Source organism: Ascaphus truei, chromosome 10 (genome assembly GCF_040206685.1).
Source record: "Ascaphus truei isolate aAscTru1 chromosome 10, aAscTru1.hap1, whole genome shotgun sequence".
NCBI lineage: Eukaryota > Metazoa > Chordata > Amphibia > Anura > Ascaphidae > Ascaphus > Ascaphus truei.
Genome location: NC_134492.1, coordinates 40,437,735 through 40,464,042, shown reverse-complemented (window position 1 = coordinate 40,464,042; position 26,308 = coordinate 40,437,735). Strand labels below are relative to the sequence as shown.

General features: G+C 42.8%; 1 protein-coding gene and 1 pseudogene across 2 annotated transcripts in view; one reads left to right on the top strand and one right to left on the bottom strand.

Moving 5' to 3' along the window:
* Positions 1–8,656, top strand: part of LOC142503885 (flavin-containing monooxygenase 3-like) — a 28,799-nt gene extending 20,143 nt beyond the window's left edge. For both annotated transcript variants that reach the window (XM_075616772.1, XM_075616773.1), the window contains 4 exons: positions 283–482; positions 765–1,120; positions 7,290–7,362; positions 7,662–8,656. In XM_075616772.1, coding sequence (XP_075472887.1) covers positions 283–482; positions 765–1,120; positions 7,290–7,362; positions 7,662–8,004 — 972 coding nt within the window. In that variant the 3' untranslated portion in view covers positions 8,005–8,656. The remainder of the gene's footprint in view (positions 1–282; positions 483–764; positions 1,121–7,289; positions 7,363–7,661) is intronic.
* A 4,613-nt stretch (positions 8,657–13,269) lies between these two features.
* The window catches only part of LOC142503881 (dimethylaniline monooxygenase [N-oxide-forming] 2-like), a 42,105-nt pseudogene continuing 29,066 nt past the window's right edge, over positions 13,270–26,308 (bottom strand).

Sequence of the window (26,308 nt, the reverse complement as noted above, 5' to 3'; positions counted from 1 at the left end):
ACACACCACCTGTCTTCAGGAGGATAGTACCCATTATATGACACAATAGGTACTATATCAATTGTTAGTACCCTGGTACAGTGGTCTGGCTTATTATCATTTTGAGATATACCTGCATTTGAGCGCTTCAGCTATTTTCCATATTTTTTTTATTTGGCAGTGCTCAGGGTCCCTCCTTTCGTTTCCGTGCACCTAACACATTATATTCTTATATATTTTGGGGTGCTGCCCTTAACCCATACTTTTTGTAGGAATCCTACCCATGCTATACATATTTTGCAGGTCTGCCTTAGCACCAGGAGTGGTTCTTGGATTATGAGCCGTGTTTGGGATAAAGGATACCCTTGGGACATGGTGTATCTAACTCGTTTTCAGTCCTTCCTCAATGATATCCTTCCCAGAGCGATCTCGGACTGGCTGTATGAAAACATGATGGAGAAGAGATTCAACCATAAAAATTATGGCTTGGCACCTCTGAACAGGTACACTTTTGTGTTTTTTTGTGATATTTTGTTCCTACTCATACATTGTATGTGAGGAAACCAGACAACGTGGAATGGCTTTTAGCTGAAATTGGTACTTCCTACTGAAATAATTCAGAGTGCATTTTCAATGTACTTCTAATGGCACCCTGCCTTGAACAGGCGCCTACAGAAGATTATACTGTACAGTACCCTTTTTATTATCTCCTTCTACTTATTCCTGCCTCCTCTTAAGATTCCTGATTTGGACTTTGCTCATTTGTCTTTGTTCTTGAAATCCAGGAGCCTGAGGAAGGAGCCTGTTTTCAATGATGACTTGGCTGCCTGTATCATGTGTGGCACAGTTGTGGTGAAGCCAAACATCAAAGAGTTCACCGAAACCTCTGCCGTCTTTGACGATGGCTCGGTCATGGAGAATGTGGATGTAGTCATCTTTGCCACTGGTTACAGCTACGCCTATCCTTTCATGGATGACTCGATTGTGAAAAACAGTAAAAATCAAGTCTCCCTCTATAAAGGGGTCTTTCCTCCAACCCTAGAAAAAACCACATTGGGTGTAATCGGACTGGTCCAATCTTTAGGGGGCATCCCACCTACCTCTGATATTCAGGCTCGTTGGGCTATCGGCGTTCTAAAGGGTAAGTGGGAAGATAATGGAAATGGAAAAAGCTGGGTATCTGACTGAAAATAACACCCATTTGAATGTTGAGGAAAGGTTAAAGAATAACTTTATTCAAAGACTGGTCCACCTAATTTGTTTCAGACCAAAGGGAAACTGACTAACTCCTAAAATGTCCATGTCGGCAATTGTAAATGACATGCAAATTCATGTTGTCCTCCTCTACAGCACCTCCAATCTCGCACACTTGATTGTGCATATAAAAAATGTTGGCGTACAGTATTACTCTGTCACTCCTAATCCTTTGTCCCTCACCAAATTTGGAAGGAGCCTCTTGTTTGCTTTTACAGTTGGAGGGCAGAGGAGACGCCATAAAAAATCAAATGCATAGAACCTACACTCCTCCCTTTATGGCGTTTGCAGCCGGTAAAAAGATTGGCCTTGCCAATATATTTAATTAAAATTTTTACTGAGGGATTTGTGCACCCACAGTTGTCTTTCATAATGTTTATAGGAACTTTGTTGCTACCAATTTTTAAATGCACTAAATTCCAAAAAGCATTGCGTCATTTATTTAACCCTTTGTGCACTAGCACGTATTTCACTAAAGTACTTTACACGCATTATGTACTGTGGTAATATAATGAAAGGCTGCCGTTAACTTTAACGGATGTTTGTGATATTGATGAGCAGCACATTCAAATTAACAAGAGAAATAACGTTTGTAGCTTTATTTTTATATATATACTAGCTGAGAGCCCCGGCGTTGCCCGGGATGTTTGTGGTGTGGGGGTGGCATTTGGGTGGGGAGTGGTCCACGCGGCCCATGGCGGTGTGCGGTGGTACTGCTGCTGTGGCTGTACTGATGGTGATTGTATCGGTGTGCTGATTTGGGAGGGTTTGTTGCTGATGTGGGGGTGCGGATGTGTGTGTGTATACATGTGTGTATACATCATGTGTATGTGAATACGTGTGTGTGTGTGTGTGTGTGTGTATACATTGTGTGTGTATGTCTACGTGTGTGTGTGTGTGTGTGTGTGTGTGTGTGCGTGTGTCTACGTGCGTGTGCGTGTGTCTACGTGCGTGTGTGTGTGTCTACGTGCGTGTGTGTGTGTCTACGTGCGTGTGTGTGTCTACGTGCGTGTGTGTGTCTACGTGCGTGTGTGTGTCTACGTGCGTGTGTGTGTCTACGTGCGTGTGTGTGTCTACGTGCGTGTGTCTACGTGCGTGTGTGTCTACGTGAGTGTGTGTCTACGTGAGTGTGTGTCTACGTGAGTGTGTGTCTACGTGAGTGTGTGTCTACGTGAGTGTGTGTCTACGTGAGTGTGTGTCTACGTGAGTGTGTGTCTACGTGAGTGTGTGTCTACGTGAGTGTGTGTCTACGTGAGTGTGTGTCTACGTGAGTGTGTGTCTACGTGAGTGTGTGTCTACGTGAGTGTGTGTCTACGTGAGTGTGTGTCTACGTGAGTGTGTGTCTACGTGAGTGTGTGTCTACGTGAGTGTGTGTCTACGTGAGTGTGTGTCTACGTGAGTGTGTGTCTACGTGAGTGTGTGTCTACGTGAGTGTGTGTCTACGTGAGTGTGTGTCTACGTGAGTGTGTGTCTACGTGTGTGTCTACGTGTGTGTCTACGTGTGTGTCTACGTGTGTGTCTACGTGTGTCTACGTGAGTCTACGTGTGTGTCTACGTGAGTCTACGTGTGTGTCTACGTGAGTCTACGTGTGTGTCTACGTGAGTCTACGTGTGTGTCTACGTGAGTCTACGTGTGTGTCTACGTGAGTCTACGTGTGTGTCTACGTGAGTCTACGTGTGTGTCTACGTGAGTCTACGTGTGTGTCTACGTGAGTCTACGTGTGTGTCTACGTGAGTCTACGTGTGTGTCTACGTGAGTCTACGTGTGTGTCTACGTGAGTCTACGTGTGTGTCTACGTGAGTCTACGTGTGTGTCTACGTGAGTCTACGTGTGTGTCTTATGTATAGAGATATATATATATGTGTGTATGTGTGTGTGTGTGTGTGTGTGTGTGTGTGTGTACGGAGGGATCAGGCTGGAGATGAAGGAATGTGTGTGGGGGGGGAGCTGCTTACCTTACAGTCGGCAGCATCTTCCTCGTGCAGGCCGGGAGATGGACCCTGCAGTCATCTGGTACGGAGGGGCGGGGATCAGATGGGAGCTGGACAGAGGGCATGTGGAGGGGGGGGGGAAGCTGCAGGGAGAGCAGCACGGGGCATGTGGAGGGGGGAGAGCAGCACGGGGCATGTGGAGGGGGGGTGAGCAGCACGGGGCATGTGGAGGGGGGGTGAGCAGCACGGGGCATGTGGAGGGGGGGTGAGCAGCACGGGGCATGTGTGGGGTCCCTCCTGCAAGGCTGGTGGGAGCCCCTCCCGCTGGCCTCCGCCTCGAGGTGAGGCGGTGCCGAGGAGCATTGCAGGCGGTGCCGGGTAGGCTGGGCTTTGCTGTGATGGGGGGTGGGAGAGGTGAGGCGGTGCCCGTGGGTATGCTGCCTCACCCATCCTGCCTCTGCCTCACTCATCCTGCCGCTGCCTCACCCATCCTGCCGCTGCCTCACTGATCCGGCCGCTGCCTCACCCATCCGGCCGCTGCCTCACCCATCCGGCCGCTCCCACGTGAATGTGAGGCGGGAGGCCGTGTGTTGTGGCCGCTCCCCCTCTGTGTCCCGGGCGCTCGCTCCGCTCCCCCGCTGACTGTAGCGGTGCCGGGGTGTGTGCTTGGGGGGGGTGTGTGAGCTTGGGGGGGGGTGAGCTTGTGGGGGGTGAGATGTGTGTGTGTGTGTGACACTGTGTGTGTGTGTGTGTGTGTGTGTGTGTGTGTGTGTGTGTGTGTGACACTGTGTGTCCTTTGGGCCGTCACCAATGAGAGGTGTGCGGGGGCGGCCCAAGGGACCAATGAGATTTCCCCTAGGGACATCCAGACAAGCAGGCATACAGTGCTTTCACTAATATAGTATAAGATTATTATTATTATTATTATTTGGTAATGGATATTCCTGATGTTGGGTGCTGGCACCACCATACGCCAGGTAGCAGAAAATCATTTGGCCTTGTCCAGAGTTCTGAAGTGGGCCACTTTGGCTTCCTGTATTACTAAGGCTATATAGAAAGTCAAAGTCCATACCCTGGACTAAGCCAAATTTATCCATGGCCTGTGTATTGGCCACTTGGAAGCCTTAGTGGACATGAAGGCATGCCTTCATGGCCACCAAGGTGTAAATATGGGGTTAATACAAACACTAACTACCCTACTGCCCATTGTATGCAAGTTGTACAAATGCTGTGGCCTGACCTCGCTAAGCCATTATTGTAGGGGGTATGAACAAAGAATATATTCACCTGGTGCTCTAAATGTGTGTAACCCTGATACCCAGTGGGAATAAAAAAAAATAAAAAAAATATTTGTGCACATAATGTGATACAAACTTTTATAAAAGCTTTGAAATCTATCATAACTAAAGGATTCAATATAAGTGAACAAATATATATAATATAAGCATGATACTGAATATAAATAACCAGTTTGCAGCTCTGAACCTGGGAAGAACGGTCCTCGACTGTTCTGGAAACGTTGATCTCGAAAGTGCGGGGAGCACAAAAACTGGAGGAAAAAAAGTATATAGTGCAATATTGTGTATATAAATGTTGCCAGAATCTCGGTGTGCACTCACAAAGTAATCACTTGATTCAGACACATTGTGAGCCTCAATAGGACCCTCTCTGACTCGTGTAGTGTATGTCCGATATATTGCAGTACACATTCCCCCAGAAAGAGAGCAGCAGGATAGTGCAGATCATAGAAACGATATATTAGAATACAAGTTAGTCTTACAATCGTGAAGTTCTTTTAGGTTTTCTAAACAAGGAAAGGAATACTGGTGTCACATAGGCTGGTAATCTCTGATTACTGGCCCGAGCACCTGGATCTCCTCGCGTCACGTGACCTGCACAATGTCTCTCCCCTCCAATTGTTGACACTTGTCTGACTCAACGTGTTTCGCTTGCGTGCTTAGTCAGGGGTCTTGTGATGCAACACTGGGCGTTCTTGTTTAAGTACCCTATTTCTTCTGGTCATGGATTTAACCCAATCCAATTTCTAATGACTTTCTAAAAAATTTACTTGCTTGAAATATATTCAAATCAAACCTACCTGCATAGTATAGATTACTGTACATATTACACACCTTAAAACAGAATAGGCAAAAAAAAATACAGAAACACTTGTTTTTTTTATTGGGGTTATATAATTGTCAATATAGACAATAAAAACATAGAGAACACCTGTACAATCTGATTTCTAATCCACATACTACCACTATTTATGAATAAATAGATCTGGAAGACATGCACAAAAATAATAATTATTAGGGGAGCAGATATTGTACATACCTGTAACTAACGTATTGGGATGAGAGACTGTCCAACTTTAGTAAGGTGTCAGTTCTGGTAAATTAAATGGTTAACAAGCCACAGCAGATCTCAACTAATGTTTAAAAACATACAGTATACAAACATTCTACAAACGCTTATAAAGAATGGGGCTTGTACAAAAATGCTGAAAGATTTATAGAACAGGTCAAACTTTATAACTTTCTCTTTGGATGAGTGTTTAGATTTCTATCGCCACCTCTCCAGTGGTGTTCAGCATGCTCGATTCCTCTATTTCAGTTCGGCTGGATTTTGAGTTATATAAACATGAGAAATGTTTTGCAACATTGTGTGTTCATTTCCATCTGTTTTCCCACATGTTTCAAAATTCGGACCCTAAGGCTTGGGGTCTGAATTTTGGAACGTGGGAAACAGATGGAGATTATTAACACACAATGTTGCAAAACATTTCTCATGTTTATATAACTCAAAATCAGACTGAACAGGAATAGAAGAATAGAGTATGCTGAACGCCACTGGAGAGGTGGAGATTGTTTAGATTTCCCTCACCAAAAGAGACGGTTATAAAGTTTGACCTTTTCTATAAATCTTTCAGCATTTTTGTACAAGCACCATTCTTTATAAGCATTTGTATAAGTTTTTAAACATCAGTTTTGAGCTAATGTGGCTTGTTAACCATTTAATTTACCAGCACTGACCCCCAATATGTTAGTTATGTACAATATCTGATCTTCTAATAATAATAATTTTTGTATTCGTGAAGACTAACTTGTATTCTAATGTATTGTTTCTATGATCTGCACTAAACTGTTGCTCCTTTTTCTGGAGGAACGTGTACTGCAATACATATGACATACACTACATGAGTGTTTTCACGCTAAGCCAAAGTGAATCTTATTTAGGCTCCCAAAGTGTCTGAATCAAATAATTTATTTTGTGACTTAAAACTTTTTTTTTATTTTTTGAGATTTTGGCAAACAAAAATTCAATATTTTTATACGATATTGTACTATTTTTATTTTCTGTTATTACTGTAGGGGGGGTTATGTTTGTGGGGGGGAGAGATGGGGGTAGGTGCCCTGTAGAGAGAAAATGGGACCCCCCCAGGAGGGGTAATGGGGGATGGGAAGGGCATTAAACCTGTGAATGCCATAGCGGTTGTATTGGTATGACCTAGAATGGGTAGTTAAGGTGTATTTATTAACCCCTTGGTTACCTTAGTGGTCATAAATAATGCATGGCTACTATGGCTTCAAATGGGTTAATTTAATATATTTTATTATGTATATATTGCATTACAATATAAAACCTGGCATCTTCCTTATCCTATCGCTAACGCGAGCCAGTGTTATAGCCAGTGAGTGCCGGGATAGTACTGTACTTATCCCAAATTAGCTGGCTAACGCTGTGCTTCTCAGGGTCTACCGTTTTTATATTTGTTTACCATAGGAAATTAACATTCTGGAAAGGGTTTGTATTAGGAATATTTTTATTATGCTTTTCACTTTAAAATATGAATAAATCTATTATATTATTTAATGCAGAAGATTGTAAATAGCTTTTACTATCCCTTTTCAAGCAATAAACTCAATTAGAAGGCCCTTCAAATATTTATACAATATCTTATAGTGGGGATGGATATGCAAGTGAGCATATTATGTATCAACTGTAGATTCCTACAACCAATTAATCCCATATTGTCTGTAATATGAGTGGTCTGACCGTTGACACTTGGTTGGTATTATCATTATTACACTGCTCACATCCGTGTCAAATGCTTGTTTTAGGTTCCTGTAAGCTGCCTCCTAAGGACAAAATGCTAGAGGAACTAAATGAAGCAGAAGGAGAAAAGAAGAGCTGGTAGGAAATACTTCACTGCCATCTAGCACATTTTATATATCTGTATATTCTATCAATATCATTTCCATAGTTAAGTTAATTAAACAACTTGCTGCCTGTAGGGACTAATTTTAATATATATACAGTACTACCCCATTTAGTACTTTTCATATTGGAGACCAAGGTAGCTAGAAGTTTTGGGTGTATTTGGATCTAGAGAAGTTTAGTTTGAACATACTTTTTTTTGCATTAATGGAGCTTTGAAGGCTAACTCTTCTTTCTCTTCCCCACCCCCGTTTTTGTTTTTTTTTATATTGAAGGTTTGGCCATAGTGAGTCTTTGTCCACAGACTATGTCACCTACATGGACGAGCTGAGTTCCTTCATTGGCTGCAAGCCCAACCTGTCTAAACTCTTCTTGACTGACCCGAAGCTTTACTGGGAGGTTTTCTTTGGGCCATGTAGCCCCTACCAGTTCCGCCTGATGGGCCCAGGCAAATGGCATGGAGCAAGGAAGGCCATTCTGAACCAGTGGAACAGAACGATCCAGGCCACGAGAACCCGTGTGGTATCTTCACATACACAGGCCTCCTCATTTATTATATTGGCCACGCTGCTCTTTATGCCCCTTCTTCTTTTGGCCGTCTTTCTGGCATGGTCTTAGGTATTGCTTTACGAAGGTCAACACTGATAATGCAAACTGTGCTCTGCACATGAAATACTGCTTTTAAAATATGCTTTTAAGGGAGGGTGGGAGATTGAATTTTGATTGTGCTTCGCTGTAATTACATTTTAAAAGTGACTGGTCAGATAAGCACAAGTAATAGGCAATAGCTTGTTGCCAAATAGGGAGAATTGCTTATTGAAGATTTTATAGTTTTCTGTATTTTAAGATGATGGTCATTGCAATTCAAAGAGTTCATTCCTATTAAAAATTCATGAGAAATTAAATGTTTTTTATTTTTTTAATCCATTGTGCAGACAGTATCTGGTTTTACATGGCTATATTCCTAAAAATACAAATGCAGTTGTAGTGCGAGGGCCTTTTTTATAACCTGTATAATTGAAACATAATTTTGTTAGGAAAAAAATGAATTCAAGTTAATTCAAATATTTGCTGCTATTGAAAAAAAAATGTTTAACCATTAAATCTGTTGCCTTTAAATTACTTTGGGGCTGAACTTTAAAAAAAATACGTTAAAAAATTCGTTATTTTTCACTGTTACTTTAACACTATGAACATGCTGCTTGATTTCTGGTGATCACATCATTTTATCGTCTATCACTTCACAATAAAGATGTTCTCTAAAAAATGATACTTGTATGTTTGTCGTCGGTTTATAAAGACGTTGTGTCAAAGATCTGTGAAATGAACTCAAACTGTGTTGCCAAAGATGTGACGAGTGTGTAATTTTAGAAACGGTCTTCCAGATCATAGATGTAGTGGGGTACTTAAAGGGAGATTCAGTAATCTTTCCCCCTGGGTATCGCGATCCTGCATCAAATGCTATTCAAGTCAAAGGGCCTCATGCAGAGAGCAGCGCTATTCAGAATTGGAGAGGGGGAATTTTTTAGCTTTATTGGAGAGTTTTTATCTCCATATGCAGAAAGGGCATAAAACTGCCTTTCTGCATATGGAGAGTTTCAACCAGCGCTATGAGCGCTGTTGAAACTAGTGGGGGAAAAAAATGCGTTTTTTTTTTTTCCCCCTCCACCGGCCGCAGAGCGCCAGCTGCTTGGTGGAGGGGAAAAATGTTGAAAATCGCGCCATTTTTTTGGCGCGAACAGCCACTAGATGGCGATCGCGGCTCTCTGCATACGGCAGAAAAAAAAACTGGAGAGATTAGAAACTCTCCAGCCGCGCGGCGAATTTCAAGGGGAAAAAAAAAATGGCGCTTTTTTTAAAACTTGCCTGTTTCGGCGGTTTAAAGCTCCATTTTCGCCGGCTAATGGCGAGATTCCTTTTAGCGCTGCTCTCTGCATGAGGCCCAAAGGCGGTTATCACGGGACTGAGCTGTGATACTGAAATTGGTTCTTGGTGAATTCTGGCCTTTTTGTCAATTGTAGCTGCTTTCTTGTTTGTGTCAGCATGTCGTATTAGGTGTATTGTCCTACTGAGCAAAATAAAAACGTACAGTATTATACAATTTGCGGGACACGACATTGATATGCCCTAATCAAAACACGTTTTTGAAGACCTGGCTCAATGTGTAAAAAAGACAGCATCGTGCATGATCATAGCAAGCTGAAAACACAGTCCCACAGCATCATTTGCTTTATATTCAATTGTATCAATTGGAGAGCAACTGGAAAAGTGACATCAAATATAAATCGGTAAGCAATGAAGCCCCTATGCACATGCAATTATTATTATTATTTTATTTTTTTCATTAAACATTACCTTTTTAAACATTTCTGTGCATCATTTAGTCCTTTTCCCAAAACATGTAAAGCCTGCAACTCCAAGGTTAGACCTTTTCCGTAGATACCTACACTACCAGTGTTATACTGCGTCCTTTGTTTTGTTTCCACACTTTTTTAAGTGAAACTTCTTTAGTGGCACCTATTCTCATGGGGCAAAACTGGAGCGAAGGAGACGAAAATGAAACGGAAGTGACATGACTCCCCCTCCCCCCCTCCCCCCCTCCCCCCCTCCCCCCCCTACTGCTGTGACAGGCGGTGGCGGCGGCGATAGCCGCCGGCGCCGCTCCTAACGGCGGCCGCATCCCACCGCCCCACCGCCCCCCCCCCCCCCCACCCGCTGTGACATGCGGCGGCGGCGGCGGCAATAGCCGCCGGCGCCGCTCCTAACGGCCGCCTTTACCCCTAGACATGCGCAGAGCTTCCGGTACTGTGTGTGTACCAAGATGGCGGAAGCCCCGCAAGTCCTCCGGCTGTGAGAGGAGGAGCCGCTGCTCAGCCTCTCTCCTCCCTCTTGCATCCCCGAGTCCCGCTGCTCCCCCCACATGGCTGTTGACATGCGGCGGCGGCGCTAGCCCCTTGCGCCGCTCCCCCGCACCCGCTCAAAATTTACTCTCCACAGCTCCTGACGAGCGCCGCTCCACTCACCCACTGACATGCAGGGGCGGTGGCGGCGCAGCTCAAAATGTAATCGCCGCCGCCACTCCGTGCTCCCCCACACCGGACGCTTACTCTGCATCTGATCTCAGACGCATAGGTTGTGGGCTATTTGCCCAAATTAAAGATGGCTGTCCTGCAGCAATTGCTGTGGACTGCCTGCGCCGCAGATCTGTTGAGAGGACAACGTGGAGACGCGTCTCTTCGGTCTCCAAGGTAACGTTTTAGTGGGCCGGGCGAGAAGGCGAGCTGCGCAGCCGCAGAGCGGCTGCTGAGGCAGAAAGGGAGAAGGGAAGAGCCTAGATAATTCAAGATGGCTGCGGATGCTCTGGTTGCTATGAAGCCTGGGAGGGGTAGGCCGCGAAACCCACACAACCTGGGACAGGGGTCCTCACAGGTAATGCAACATAGTGTGGGGGCCTGCTGGGGGGGAAGGGGGAGACTAGGGAGGGGGTACAATGGAGACCCCTTACATACAGGGGAAGAGCAAAGAGACCTTATAAGAACCAGTGACCCCATACACCCAGCTCAGGCTCCTTATAAAGGGTCAGTGACCCCATACCTCTGACGTGTGCGCTGGCTGCAGCAGGACACGCCGCCGTGTGCGCATCTCCGCCAGGGGGAAGAGAGTGGGAGCTGCTCCAGTCATGTACCTCTGGGGGGGAAGAGCTGCTCAGGAGACTCAGGCAGAGCCCCCCGTGTCCGCAGCTCCACCGGGGGTGGGGGGAGGACACAGACAGAGAAAGACATACCCCACACAGAGAGAAAGACACACATACATACATACACACACACACTTACTGTCACAAACACACACACACACACTGACTGACACACACTGACTGACACACATACCTCCGCAGAGGGGCTGGCTGCCGTAAGACACAAAGCCCGCAGCTCTGCCGGGGGGAGACTCAGACAGAGCCCCCCGTGTCCGCAGCTCCACCGGGGGGAGAGAGTCAGGAGAGGGGGGCAGGACACAGAGAGAGACATACACACCACACACACACACACACACACACACACTGACTGACACACACATCCAAGGAATTCAGTTACTATAAATATAGACGTGCAAATAACTAAAACACGCGGTCAAACTTCTTTGTGTTTTGGAACTTAAATTGTGTTTTGATTTTGAATTAAAAACATCACCATCACAAATACAATTTCTGTGACAAAAGTCAAAGAAGTTTCACTTACTATGCGCGTGCACAGCACACACAGCTTTTTTTTACACACCTTGGGCCGATCCATACATACTCTGGAGTTACTATGCTGAACTCTTATCAAAGAGCATGCTTCCTATTTATCAATAGTGGGAACAGTTAAGGGCCTTTACTACTGGTGCTTACTTAAGGGGCACGTTTCTAACTAAAAACGACATGGTGACAGGGCACATCTTAATACACTTGGCTATAAACTTAAACCTATGTACAGTGAGGATCCCAGTAGAACTCTGAAGAACCTGTCTCAAGAACATTAGGTGGAGCCTAATACACCCTTCTATCTCCCTATAGTGACATCTGAGACATACACAGGAGTGGCAATCCTTTGTATGGTCATCCTACATCACATGATCGAAAGAAACCTAATGGGTTAACTGTGTTGGCTCACTTAAGTGAAATAGTAGTCCTAAAGGGGCTACATTATATTAAATTATTTTCAAGTCGCAATAATATGAGACTTGACGGGGTATTCAATATTTACATTTTTGTTTCCCTTAAAGACGGTGCTTAGTTGTTGTGACCGGTGTCAAATAACGCAACGCCATATGACGATGCATTGGCATGATAACGTGACGTCACATGATGCTGCAGGAGGAAGGCCATCTTGAGGTAAGGTCCCTAAAGTCTTCATGCCTAGGGGCCATAGAGGGCATTATCCTGCCACTGCTTGGCATAATTGTCCACTCTGCCAATTTCCATCACATTGCTTTTGTGCCTCACAAAACCAGATCACACAGATCCTTCTTTGGGCAGGACCAACAGCAGGCGCCTGACCTGGAATAATATCCATGTGTTGGATAACGCTGTTCTGCGTTGTTGTTTCCTTTTTTTATATAATTACGCATCGCATTATCTTGGTTGACAATGCGTAGTTGAACTAAATATCTAACACGCCAGGTTTAGCAATAACTAATGTCATGAACAAAATGTGCTGCGCTATTCAAACAATATGATAAAAGTAAAAAATAAAAAAAAATATAAGAAAAAATTATAAAGAACATTAAAACGTAGCAAAAAATATAATACCTAAATACCCAAAATCTTTGCAGGCTGCCAAAAAAGTAACTCTGAGACAAACATAATCAGCCCTAAGATTTATGTTGTGAAGAAAAACGGTCTTTATTGTTGGCCACCTTAATGTGTGGCTATACTTAATGTAATTAGAAAGTGTAACAGAATCTTATAGTAAATACAACCATATGCATGTCCCTTTTGATTATCAATCCAAATGAGTCCAATGCTGTTCGTGATCCAGATGGAATTCGGCACATTGAAAGAGAAAATATACAAACCCCCGTGTAATACTGTAGGTGTGTGTACTATATAGCAAAATATTCTAGTATTCAAGGAATGGTGAGTGGCCTCAGAGGTAGGAAGTAACAAGATAGTAAGGTAAAAAAAAAGATACATTTAATAATCAATAAAATTAACATAATCGACTCCACTCCTCACGCTGGCAAAAATGAAACCCTACTTACAAGAGACAAGTAGGTATTGTGCATAGAATGTCTTTCTGGTCATAATCAGACATGAAAGATCCTAGGAACACTTATCTTGCCTATCGAAAGCCTTATTTCAACATTCTAGCATGTACCTACATCAACTGAGTGGCATGAACTTAACGATGATAGAGTAACAAGCTATGTACACATATGTACGCCTGTGCCGGGTTGAAATATTAATGTGACACATAGATCTGATTTTATGTCTCTTTATTGATATGCACATGTTTGGTGTGTTTTTAGTACTGCCCCTCTTTACATATACTTTATAGCCAGTAGCTCTCTAGAGTTGGGCCATAGATCCAGTCTTAATACACACACCACAATTCGGGTTTGTAGGTTTGTAGGTTGTTACCATCAAACCTAGACCTGCAATTATCAGTATCCTTACCTCTGTGCTTTCCGATTTAGAGGCTTTGTTTTTGAATCACTCGGACAGACACTTGCATGTACGCTATTTATGCATACTGGCATTGAGACTTCACCAGCGGATATATTTATACATACACACGTGATCATTATTTACAACACCACCATGAGGATGTATATACTTGATTATTGTGTAGTAATATGATGATGTATGATGTAATAAAATTGTATTATATTTGGTTTTAATTGCTGACCTCACAAGTCACTAGCCTGCCTGACATTAATCCTGTCTGAAGGGACCCATATAGTCCTGATTACTGATCATATATGTATTGAGTGCACAATTGGGGAATCTTTGTTCCCTCTTGGATCATTACCTAAACCAGCGGTGCGCAAAAGTGGGGGGCGGGGCGGCTACAGAGGTCCTGCGCTCTCCCCCAAGGCACTTAAATTAAGTGCAGGGGGACCACGTGAGGCCTCTGCAGCTTCTCTTACCTGATCTTCAGCGTCGCCATGGTAACCGGCGTTAAAGCCCAAAAATCAAAATTAAAAATGAAATCCCATAACAAATTCAAAAGGTTTGTCATTTACTTTAAAGCAGCAAACAGTGACAAATCCTATATGGGTAAATAAAATGGTTCTGTAGTATTAGATAATACTATCTGCATTTTTTTAACGCCATTATTAATAAAAACATATGAACATACTGATCATCCTTTGGTTGCTACAGCAACCATTTTAGAAAGTCATATCCACTGTCTTTTGAAACACACACACACACACACACACACTTTTTGAGCTCTGCCCTTTGGCAACAAAGATCTGTTGCTGTGTTCCAAATAGTAGACTGTCAGGCTGCGCTTATAGTGCCGGCGACGTCGCGTGTGCTTATAGTAAGCGCGAAGCGACGGGAGAGATGCTGACGGCGCGAATTTTAGAAGCTGGTCAAATTTGATTTTTCAGAGGCTGTCGCCACATGGGACAGCCTCTTAACCAATCAAAAACCTGGTCGCCCGCGACGTAGCCGGAAAGCGAATTACAACTTTCTCTGGCGACAATGGGTGACGTCATCCGTCGCGTCACTGTCGCGCGCACTCAGCGAGGCCTTACTCTGAAAGCTGTAAAAATAATGTGTTACACTTATAAGGTAATATAATGTTACATTTCAGCTGCAGCATTTCACAGACTGCAGCACAAAGTTAGAAGGCGGCCATTTAGTCAGGCCCAGCATCAGGATTTTTAAGAGATTTAGAACAGGAACAGCTCAGGTAAGAATGTAGAATTATACATTGTCACACGCTTTACATATAACAATAAGAAAAGAAAAAGGGGGAATGTAGTATTTCTGCTTTAAAGGACATAACATTGAGCTCACGTTCAAGGTGGGTCATTCTTAGCTGAAACTGCACTTTTTAAATATAACTTAATATATCAGTTTTTTTCCACTTATTATTTTAATTTGATACAGGTTTTGATTGATATATAACATAATTATCAATGGGTTAAATGTGTAAGTGGCTGTGCTTCCTTTGTGTCTAGTTAATACCCAAGACTTGCGCAGATGATTTACGGAAGAGGGTAATCCGTATAAAAAATAGTGAGGTGGTATCCTGATTTAGTAGAATTATGCAGTATGAGTCACAGAAAGGGTTTTGAGAAGATGAACTCAGATCCAAACCAAATGGCTATCACCAAAGCACAAAGGCCCAATAGAGCGAGTAAGGTTGACCCAGATTCTGGAGGCATTTGTACATTTCGGGTCCTGGTTGGCTTCAGAGTCCGGTCCCACTGTGTCAAGATGGCTTCCCTGGCTCCAGGCCATTTACCAGGCCCCATCAGGCGGTACTGGTACGGTGTGCAAGGACCGAAGAACACCCGCCAGGCCAGTTTGGGGTCTGTGCGTAAGAGATGCAGCATGTTGGGGAAGATACCAATCTCCACGGCAACTTCATCCATGTACTCGATAAAGTATGTCTGCAGAGTCTGACTTCTGCTCGTCCCAAAACTGCATGGAGGTAAATAATAGCTGGTTACTTTTACATGTGATACAACAGTCTACTTGGAGAACCATGGCCTAACTATTGTATGTACAGTATGAAACCTAAATTCAGTCTCAGTTTGATTAATTCCTAGGTCATTTATTACAAGCTAGAGTGGTTGTAGTATCACAAGGAAAGATTTGGAAACCACCATAATACAAAGAAACACTGAGCAACTCATTAAAAAAATAACACTCATTTGGCAAGGTAAGAAACCTAGAACCGCTAGAACAGTTCTCCTGGCATCAAGGGGAAGAGGAGGACTTGGGGTTCCAGACATCACAAAATATTACCTAGCCGCACAATTGAGACAGGTAGTAGTCTGGAATGCCAACCCAAACCAATACTGTTGGCTAGATATAGAATCATACTACGCCGGGACGCCTTCACTACCAGCTTGCCTTTGGTCCCTGAGCAGGGAAGACATGCAGAGTAGTAAACTTAAATTAGGCCCAATGAGACACACATGGGAGACCTGGACGAGATGCAAATATAAATTTAAGCTCACTTCGCCCCAATCCCAACTCATACCAATTCACAAAAATCCGAAATTCCCTCCTGGCTGTGAGCCCAGACAATTGGACCAATTCAAAGCAAAAAATATTAGAGCGATCGCTGACCTCTTGAGTATTGGAGAATTCCTGAGCTATCAAAATTTACAAACCAAATATGAAATAGCAAGGTTGGACGTGTTCAAGTATCTACAAATTCGGCACTTTATTCGAACTTTATCCCCAACGTTGAAATTTCCCCCTCTCACAGTTTTTGAGCGGCTCTGTCGAGAAACAGGCCACCAGAAAGGTCTTATAACACAAATTTACGCAGAATTGGAAAGGGCTATAGAAGCCCCCACACATGACTATATGCTGCATTGGGCAGCAGAATTGGGAATAGTTATAGACCGAGAGGACTGGGAAAGAATTTGGGAGAATGCCTCAGGAACTTCCATATGTACCACAATCAAAGAAAATATATATAAAATACTGTTCCGCTGGTATCTTACCCCAGCTAGAATAAATCAAATCTACCCCCAGGCGTCCGATCTATGCTGGAGAGGTTGCGGTCAAAAGGGGGACATGGCACACATTTGGTGGACATGTCCGGAAATTCAAAAATACTGGGGAACCACTCAAAAATTAATAGAAGAGGTCACCGGCCTCAAAATCCCTGCTGACCCGCTGACCTACCTGTTGGCCAGGCCCCTAGAAAATGTGGACCGACCAACAAGTAAATTAATCTCCTTCATCCTAACAGCGGCTAGATGTGCAGTGGCGGCCGCCTGGAAGAAAGTGTCTCCCCCCTCAAAACAAACGATAAAAAATAGGATACAAGAGGTAATGAATATGGAGAAACTATCGGCCTTTTTGAAAAGATCCACGGACTCCTTTAATAAAACATGGGACCCGTGGCTAACCCATATGGCACCCCCACGCCCCTAACTCAAAAATGAAAAGTAAAAAGAACGAGTCTAGAAACTCCAATAGAAATATTCTGAGGACGCGATAAAGCAACAGGTATTCCCCCTCCCCCCTTCCCCCCCCCTCCCCACCTTCCCTTCTCTCCCTTTCCATACTCTGACTCTCTGTTTCCATACTCGCGCCCCCCCTCATAACCCCAGGAGGGTCAGGGGGGCGATGAGCTTTCCTCTCTCTTTCTGGTTTCTTTAACCAAAAAATGGAGAAAACTTGTATTAGGCTGTATTAACATATATAACATGTACATTGTAAAATAAGTATTTGCCTAATAAAAATCTTTGAAAAAAAAAAATAACACTCATTTATACGATCTGTTCTGGGGAGATATACAGTATATTATACATTTATACCCAATCCAAAGAGGTTATCCAAAATCCACTAAATGTTCGACGCATAAAAAATCATGTTATTTCTAAGCTACACTACCGACACACTTTATTGAAGTGTGGTCGGTACCGCAAGCCGGGAAATCTCCCGGCTTGCTAGTGGCCGCCCCTCGGCGTGCCGCGCGTCATAGACGCGCGGTCACGCGTCATCGGGAGCGTGCGCCCGCTGCACGCGTGTCCAGGGGCTCCCCGAGGGAGCCCTGGTGTCCCGCGATCGCGGGACAGCGGCAGGGGGTTCCGGGGGACCCGGTGGACCCGGCAGCGGTAGGGAGAGCGCCCCGATCGGAGGGCGCTCTTCCGCTGCTTCGGCGTGCGCCCGTCACACTCGGGCGCGCGCCAGGCTACTGCTGCGGCACAGAACGGGCAAATGCTCGAATAAACTGTGCCGCAGCAGTATTTGATGTTCCTGAGAAAATTATCTAGTTTATCTTCTATGCCCCTGGTTGCCAGAGGGAGCATCAATGGAAGGTGTTGCTTGCTCCCTGCAGCAAAGCTGTTAAACTGTGTATTTCATAGCCATGTTTATTCTCGGAAACCTGTGAACTGACTGATTGGTTGTCTTCCATTTACCTACATCCAGTAATGTATCTTGTTTTATTTTGTGGGAACTGTATGAAATTTGAGTTGTAAATTCAGACAGTCTCATGTTTGAAAGAACCGAAATGGAAAAAAAATAAGGCATGGGGAGGAAGCCGGTAACAAACATTTCTGAGCTTCAGTAACTCGAACCACTAAGGCTGCGGTCCCAGTGCGTTCTGTAGCACGCGCGCCCGGCGGCGGGGCGGTGCATGCACAGCGCTTCACCGCAGATCGCGGTCCTGGGAGAGGAGAGATTGCGACGGGAGGGGGCATGGCAGGGATTTTGCGGGGACGTGGCCATGACCTCACGCAGCTGGTTCACCCTCATTGGCTGAACCGCCGGCGGGGGCGTGGCCACGCCTCCGTCGCAAGTTCCACATACAAAACAATTGTGTGTGAAAACTTGCGGTACAACGCGGCTGCTAAATGCGCGCCGACGCATGTACTGGGCCCGGCCTGATTGGGGGTGGTGCGTGTGCACGCCGAGGCGTGCGCGGTATAACACACTGCGACCGCAGCCTAACACAAGTTTGACCAACAACATTTTTGGTCAAAGTTTCACTCTTTTACTTACCACTTGTTTTTTTGTTCCTTGTTCTTTTTAATATAAGTATTCATTCTTTCCACAGGAGGCAAGTGAGCCACACCTTGAAGATAAGATTTCATTATTAGGTATTCTGAACTGGAACTGTTTGGTACAATAACAAAGACATGGCATACAGAAGAAGAAAGACCAAATTGTTTGAGGGCACAGAGACATAGACGCCTTATCACTAGCCAAGTTTTGGTAGATCCAGTATTTCTTCATTGGTGTATGTGGTGATCTTCAAGATCCTTGAAAAATGACACACGATACCAGGCAAATTAAATTTACAAGGCCCTGAAAATTCCTTAGAACATACACTTGTTTTTTTAACATCAATTTCTTTAAGTGCTTTGCACACCATTTAATCTGTTTGCATTTGCACGTAATATGGGTAGTAGTAATGTGGAGCTAATGGGTGAAGGGGGAGTTACTTGAAACATATCTTCAAATTTAGCCTGCCATCTTTTTTTAATCTTGCCTTTGGGTTTCATTGTTTTATGCATTAATGAAATCTTATGTTTTAGCTTGTGTTTACCTTAAAAAAAACTAGCATCAAATGTATCAGATTTAAAGTACATATTTATATTTTTATATTTGCTTTGAAGTATAAATAGCCTTATTTACTAAGCAGGCTTCTGCCATTAGGCACCTTCCAACGCTGGAAGACCCCTTCCAGCCAACTCAAGTCAATTGGAAGGTGTCTTCTGGCAGGGGATTGCTTTGTATTGGATGGTGGAGCATATTTACTGTCATTCCTACTCCTTTCATGCTCCTGACCTTTAAATATTCTGGTGGCCCAGCGAGCTTGGAGTTCTGCAGCTGGCATGATGGCTCCGAGCGGTTGGATGAGTCCCAAGAAAGCCAGTGTTGGCTTCTCCAGGTGAGTGGGAAAGACATTTTTATATAGAGAGACATTGTTATCATCCACTGTGGTAATAGAGTCCTCAAGGAAAGGGAAAGAAATACTGTATCCTGTAGCAAAGATAATCTCATCCAAGCCTTCTGCTACTGTCCCATCCTCAAAGATGGCAGACGTTTCAGTGAATGCCTTGATTTTGGGCTTCACGGTTACCGCTCCACACAAGATGTGGCTGGGGAGATAATCATTTACAATGGGCTCTTTCAAAAGAGACCTGTGGATGGAATGGAATGATAAAGCAAATTTCAATCTGTTAGTATTTGTAATGTCTTTCTAAGAGTTGCTCAAAAACAAAATACGTCTACTGAAATGAGGAAATCATATCTGAAACTTTAAATATACTATATATCAATGTCCCCTAGCTGAAAAATACTGCACTAAGTGAAAGTGAAAAATCATATTGGACTATTGTTCTTTGATAAATCTGGTGCATTTTTTGCTGCATGCATTCTGTCTTTTTATTATCTATGACTGACTATATTCAGTTATTATTTCATAGGCACAAATGCTGTATCTGCGTGTCTATTTTCATTAATATAGCTGTAGAACATACTTTGTATTCCTTTAGGCAAGACTCAGTCATGCCTCAGTCAAGAGAACCCTGAGCAGTAGGGGAGGGGTAAAGTGACCCTTCACCCGAGGGGCGCTGGAGGAAAAAGGCAAGAGTGAGGGGAGGAAGAGGAGGTTGCCTTGTGCCTACCTCTTTCTCTTCCTGCTCACCTGTGCTGTGATCAGGTTCACAGGTTTTGGGCCTACTTGCTGGCCAGGTCCAGGGATGCTTTGTGGTTGATTTGTTATGGTTAATAAAAGGTTGTGACCATTTGAACCCAAGTTAAAGGTGTCTGTGTTTATTGAGGTTGGTGGTTACACAGATGGGTCAAGAAGCAAGGATACAAGGGCATGTATCCCATCTGAAAATATTTTTGAGAACCGGTACCTGTTATCAGGCTGCAAGCCATAGTTTGCATGATCAAACCAACTATTCATCTGTTTCTCGTTCAACCTGGCTACAAGTCCAGATGGTAGTGAGTTTTTGATCCAGAAATAGCAGCGTGTTGAGAGTACCATGTCTATGGGGAAGCCATGGTGAGATATGCGACTTACTACCCAGGAGCCCTCTCTGGTACTGAGGAAAACCTAGAACATATCACAATAGAATTAGAAAGATCCAACATGGAAAGGCAGCAACAAAGAATCCAAAGGATTTCCAACCCACAGCTTGATTTTCTATTTCAAGGAAAACCTAGCAAGCATCAATTTATACTTATATCTGTAGTGTCTTGTAGGCAATTTAGAATTGAACATTATAAGCTTTTCTGCACCGTTACCAACTTATAGTATATGAAGTTATGTTTATCTCAACCATAATTTAACATAGTACCTCCATTTGACAAAAGTCGTTTTTAGTATAATACATTCTCCATACACGTAGCTGATGCACTGACCCTTTCATTCAGGTCTTCCTTCTACCTCTGCTATGACTAATGAAGCAACAACACATAATTACATTGTCTCAATGGAGCAACAAAACATAATTTTATAACCACATTTTGCTTATTATTATTTTTCAATGTCTTAATGGAGGAATTTACTGGAGCATTTTTGTGCATTATGCAAGAGTTACTGGCATTTTACTTTTTTTACAACTCATACAAACTAGCATAATCTGAAGATCCCAGTTAGAAACCCTTATGCCAGATTAACTTGACCTGTTTTGCTGTGTTGCTGATTTCCACAGAGATGTCTCCAGCAGAATTTCCAATCCCCACAACTAGCACTGTCTTCCCTCGATAATCTTTGGAATCCTTGTAGAAACGGCTGTGGCTGTACCGGCCTTTAAACTTTTCTATACCTGCCAAATAAGTAAGGGAGGGAATTTTATGCAACACAAGGAAAGCTTTCTTTAAAAAATATCTGAGTTGAGATGCAGGTAATTCTCTATTTATTGTATATTATCAAAATAAGCAAGTGTGATTACAATTGGTCACAAAAACGGTCTTTACAGTTAACACAATGCTTTGATTACCACATCTAAGGTATAGTAGGTTTAATACAACTGGATCATCATTGATATTTATTGTGCGTGACTACACAAAGCAGAACTGGAAATGGTACACGTTTGAATGAACTTGATTAGCTTTTTTTCACCTTGCGTTAAGTATATGAGTTTAACTGGATTGGTAACAAATGATCATCCAACTGAAAATGTGCTTACTTCCATAGGGGTGCCATTAGCAGCTCCAGCTGGGCTTGCTGGGGTTCATATAATGGCGGCTGCAAAGCGCTCGCATCCTACAGGCCAATAGGAAGCCGTGGTGTTATCCGGTGCTGCGTTCTATTGGACCGCATGACCAGGTATTTTAAACAAAGTTCTCGGAAGCAGTGGGTCCCCTGAGCTGAAATTAATGGAATTCAGCTCCGGAGACCCTCTGCTTCAATCCTATGTAAAAACATTTTAAAAACCAGCACTTGGCTTGCTCCTTTAACAGATCATATTCAGTTTTATCTGTGTAATAACTAGAGATTGGTAATTATATTTATGCGGATTTTGATCCACCTTGGATCAGCCAGTTCCTTGAGACAGAGACTAACTTTCAATTTAGTAGTGTCTCCTGTTGTATTTATATATGTATCCCTACAAACCTCCCTCCAAGAAAATTAGGGCGATATGCCTGTGCTGTAAAACTACTGTAGCACACGTAAGGTACCCGTCTAGGAGATATGCTAATGCATAGTATATTTAAATGAGTCCCAATTCCACATTTGCTAAAAGGATTTCCATAACAACTGCTGTATATTGAGTTGATAAGTCTAAGGCACCAACCACATTACTGTAATGGTGCACTGGTTTCAGACCCAACAGAAATAGAACTCACAACTACTGCTTTTTGAGGCAACGGCTTTAGGAGTGAGAGCTAAACTAGCTGATGGCTAGCAGTGCGTACAGTGTGTACTATTAGTATACCTACAAGGGATACCTATTTTGTTGATTGTAACCTTGACAGAGAGATTCTGCTAAAGGCTGTTTAGTGGTGTAGTATACCTACAAGGGATACCTATTTTGTTGATTGTAACCTTGAAAGAGAGATTCTGCTAAAGGCTGTTTAGAGAAGTATAGCCTTTACGACAGAAAGGGCTTCTTAAAAGAATATTACAATAACCTAATGTCCAGAATGTACTGTAGTTTGCCAATAGTTACTGTGTATCCTTTATATATTATTCATCTAACAGAAGATTTCCTTATTTGTAACCAGTGTGGTTAGATTAATATAATATCACTCAAGCAGTAACTGGTATACAGTGTGTGCACAAGAGTTGAAGACTGTTTTGGAATTTTTGAGAACGGGGAATCCAAGTGGTGAGAATAAAAAGAAAAATAGCCCTTCTTGAGTACACGATTGCTCTAAATAGCGTGCAGCACGATGCAGAGAGCGCAGAGCGTTATTACTAACATATAAGCATTTTACATGTGCTCATTTTGTGTGGGGAGATGGGTATATTTTTACCTCGGGTGATGGCATTAAAGCATTGCTATACATACCTCCTATTTTATTTTAGGCATTTCATGTCGGAATATTTTTTTTGTATACTTATGTGGGAGGATGGCATTTTAAGCATAAACGTGCGTAACTGTATTCTATGCATTTCGCGCGGGTATATTTAATTTATAAATTGGATGATGGAGTTTTAGTCACAGATATAGACCTAACTGGCATTGTATTGTATGTATTGGTGCTTAGGCGTTGATAGAACCGTCATCAAGACGGCCCTACTGGTGTACATCAATAGGGCCCTACAAAGGTTAATGTTAGCTGCAGTTTGTAAAATATAAAACTAAAAAGAGAGCTACTGCCATCTGGTGGTTTGGAGCAGAGCTGCAGGGGAACATCCTTCTCTGATCATCATTTTAGTACGCCCCAGATTTGACTTTCTTTGGTCCCTAATCAATATGCTGTGAAGCTGCTTCCTTGTGCTGGGCAAGATTTTAGTTCCATTCATTAGAATTTTCTCTTCTATAGCACCGGGAAGCAGCTTCCTGCCATTTTAATTAGACACCTGTATGTTGTCCTTACCGGGAAAAGAATCTAGAGGCAAATAATAGTCGATGTGGTGGCCATTGCAGACCAAGATAGCATCAAAAATGGCCTTCTCCTGACTCCCGTTCTTTCAGTGACAACATCCCATTGGCCTGTAGTGGGGAAATCCTGGCGTCTCCTCACACTGCAAACCTTAGTCTATGCAGAGACAACAGATAAAACTTAACTTAACACTAACACACTGTCTTAAAGAATCAACGTTCTAGTAGCTTCATTGGTCCTGGACTATTTAAGATGCATGGTGGGCTGTAATTATGTAACAAGGCTTTGTCCGAAACTGCTGGAGCTAGAGGAGTTGAAAGCCCGGAAGAAAATGCTTAATCCAGCCGAGACAGTGCCCAGTTAATACTAATATAAGATACATTGATTTCATTATTATTTAAATGTTTAACTTTAATTTTCCCCACCTCCCCCAAACTCTGCTTAACATTTCAACATTTGGAGGCCACCAGCAGTATACAGGTCGAACCTATATATATGTGGTGAGGCTACTGTCCTGCGTCTTGGAGCTGATGACCCAGAGACATGCCGCCAGAGATGGTGACTGGAGGAGGTTACGATCCAGGCAGCACATTCCCGCAGCAAAGCTGTACTAAGGTATCGGTACTAGCGGGAACACGCAATCGATAGTGGTAGCAGTCTGGAGTACTCCGGTGATACTGCTTTTAAACAAACCCTCTCAAAGATCTGAGAGAATGCGGTTAAGGAGATATACCTATTTCTTCAGGAATCAACAACTTCCAATAGAAATACTCACCATACAGGTAAAAAAAAAAAACACCTCTCCACACATATCACTCTAAGGATGTCATATTCAACATCACTTTGATGCAAGCTACAATCAAAAATGAACATATTACATTGATATACCATCTCTAAAGAAGAGACTAATATCCCTCTCCCACGTACTGTACCCGGCAAACAGCTTGCAATATATATAAGACACAAGTGGAAATCAGAATAAAAATATAACTTATGAGGATACATTCGACAACTATTAGAATCCGCAGTTTTTATACACTATTCCTGTGTTTGCGATATAGCCCAGTTCAAATATCCACTTCATTTTTTTGGACATGTTACCTACAGTGTACAGAAAATCCAAATATTTGGACTTGAGTTGCAATTTCTATAGCAACATCAGCAATTTGGTAAAATTGTATCAAGGTTTAGGCTTTACAAATGTGTTATTATTGATGTAATTCCTAACATTTTATTGTTTTATGTGTATTTTATGCATATATTAGCATTTCATGCTTTGTCCTCAGGAATCTCGGTGACCTATTTGCTCAACCACCATTGCTGATCTTTTCAGATTTTGTAGGAATTAATCCAATGTTGTATTTGTAAGGTTTATGCGCTAAAGTATTTATTTCCACTGTCTATTTTTTTAGGGAGCTAGAGACCCCCTTCACCTCGGCTGCAATATAAACACTCAACATTTTTGCTGACACTAAGGTCAAATAATACACAGTCAATATTTGTAAATTATTCACATTAGGGCCCTAATTTATTTATATACACAGCAAATGAAAAGAATCACTTATGAGCACATTCACATGTCTGCAACCCTGCTTTTTCACCATTATCTCCTAGCATACAGTGCTTCCACTGCAGCAATGGATTCTGGGAAATGACATGTAAATGAGCACACTGTGATTCTTTCATTTGCTGTTTGCTATATGGTGGAGGTTGCAACGCACCACCAAAAATAAAGGAGGAGGGTAGCTTGGATACAAAAATAGCTTTAATAGATCATAGGCATGGACCCTTGAGAAAGCATTGTAAGCGCGAAACATGTCTTTCTACGTGCCTATGATCTATTAACGCTATTTTTGTATCCAAGCTACCCTCCTTCTTCATTTTTTGTGGTGTCTTGCAACCTCTTCATTTTTGTTCATCCATAGCCGTGGACAGCACACCGGAGGACATCAGGCCCGGAAGTCAATAAATCATAAGGTATATTGACTTTGTGCAATAATAGTAATTTGCCTTGCTGAAGAAGACATATGGATGTATAGGGGAGTGTTTACAAGTCAGAATCTTTAGGACATTTGGGAATACTTTACGCCATTCATCTCCCTGGATGCTGCGCGCTCTGATATGAGTGGGGACAGGTAGGCGTTATCCTATTTTGTTACTATACTGGACACCCCTGAATATATACTCCACATACACATTTATGGGCCTGATCTTATCCAATTCTATAAGAAGTTGATCAAATCTAAGGAGACCTCAACAGTCTCTTATTGCTAGGAATATTTTGGAACCCTATATTCCACTGAACTTTCTATCCCTGCTATACGGTGGAGGGTTTTTGTCACTTTTTTTTTTTACCCACCTCAATCATCTCTCTCTCTCTCTCTCAATCATCTCTCTCTCTCTCTCTCAATCTATCTCTCTCTCTCTCTCTCAATCTATCTCTCTCTCTCTCTCTCAATCTATCTCTCTCTCTCTCTATCATCTATCTCTCTATCATCTATCTCTCTATCATCTATCTCTCTATCATCTATCTCTCTATCATCTATCTCTCTATCATCTATCTCTCTATCATCTATCTCTCTATCATCTATCTCTCTATCATCTATCTCTCTATCATCTATCTCTCTCTCTCTCTCTCTATCATCTATCTCTCTATCATCTATCTCTCTATCATCTATCTCTCTATCATCTCTCTCTCTCTCTCTCTCTCTCTCTCTCTCTCTCTCT